Source organism: Mrakia frigida (assembly GCF_051309035.1).
Source record: "Mrakia frigida strain ATCC 22029 unplaced genomic scaffold BDY24scaffold_116, whole genome shotgun sequence".
Classification (NCBI taxonomy): Eukaryota; Fungi; Basidiomycota; class Tremellomycetes; order Cystofilobasidiales; family Mrakiaceae; genus Mrakia; species Mrakia frigida.
The window spans coordinates 1-1,126 of NW_027481165.1; the positions used below are offsets into that span (position 1 = coordinate 1).

The 1,126-nt window shown below is 56.0% G+C and overlaps 1 protein-coding gene across 1 annotated transcript; it reads left to right on the forward strand.

The window, feature by feature from the left end:
- Nucleotides 1-1,126, forward strand: BDY24DRAFT_405505 (uncharacterized protein; the record flags this gene model as incomplete). The annotated part of the gene is made up of 1 exon (XM_076642656.1): nt 1-1,126. A coding segment is annotated over exon 1 (972 nt), but the record flags the coding sequence as incomplete, so codon positions are not given.

The window sequence follows — 1,126 nt, forward strand, 5'->3', positions numbered from 1 at the left end:
AGGATCAGGGCGAGTACTGATCTCGGTACGTCCCTGGAGGCGGGAGGTTCAACTGAACCGAAAGAACAAGAAGGAGAAAGTAAGATCAGCTCTGATGACTCAACGCTCGCACTAAGAACAACGAGGAAGGGGGCTAACCGGTGTTTTCCTTTGAATGTCGAGAGGAGAAGGAAACGAACGCGTCGAGGTCAGCTCCGAAAGCTCCAAGCGTGCGTCAACGAGCAGAGAGATAGAGCGAGACTGCTCACTGTCCTCGATCGATCTCCTCGTTGATAGCCTCGTCGTCCAACTCCTGAAGCCAAACCCACTCCTCCATCGTCTTCTTCGCTGCCTTCACTCCAGCCTCGTACTCCTGGAAAACGACCCTGCAGATCTTCACGATCATGTCTTCCGGAACCCCAACCACCACCACCCCCTTCTCGAACGTCCAGCTGTCACTGCCGATAAACTCCTTGATCCTTCTGAACTCCTCCGGAAGCGCATCGAGCAGGAATCCGTCGTCGTCGAAGAAGTAACACTCGTCGTTGCTCCAATCCCAACTCTCGTCGAACTCGTCCCCCTCCAGCTCGAACGGTCCCTCGAAGTCGTCCTCGTCGGCGTGGAGGATGATGGTAGCGGAAGAGTAGGAGGTCCTCCAGATCTGGGAGTGGAGGAAGTGGCGAGAAAGGGAGAGGTCGACGGAGACGATGGGGGAGGAGGCGAGGAGTCCTTCGAAGATGGCAGGTTTCCTCTTCTCAAGCTTGTCTCGGACAGAGCTGTGGACCTTCTGCCACCCCTCTCGATACTCTCCCTCTCCCTCGAGCACGGCATCCATGGCGAGCTTGAGGAGACGATCCTCCTGAAGCTGCCACCTCCTCTCGTCGTCGACCTTGTCCGGATCCCCTTCGAGAAGACAGACGTGTCTGAGGTTCGGGAACTCGATCTTCGCAACGGGGATGAAGTAGTCCTCGATCTCCAAAGGGTTCCCTCCCTTCTTGATTACTTGTTCGATCCTCTTGAAAGCGAGGTAGACATCCGCTTCGATGTTGAGCTCTCGAACCCAGTTCCTCCTTCTCTCTGCCTCCCCTCCTCCGCCAACGAAGATGCCCTGCTTGGGATGGAAGAAGTCGAACCAGTCCTTTGGGTT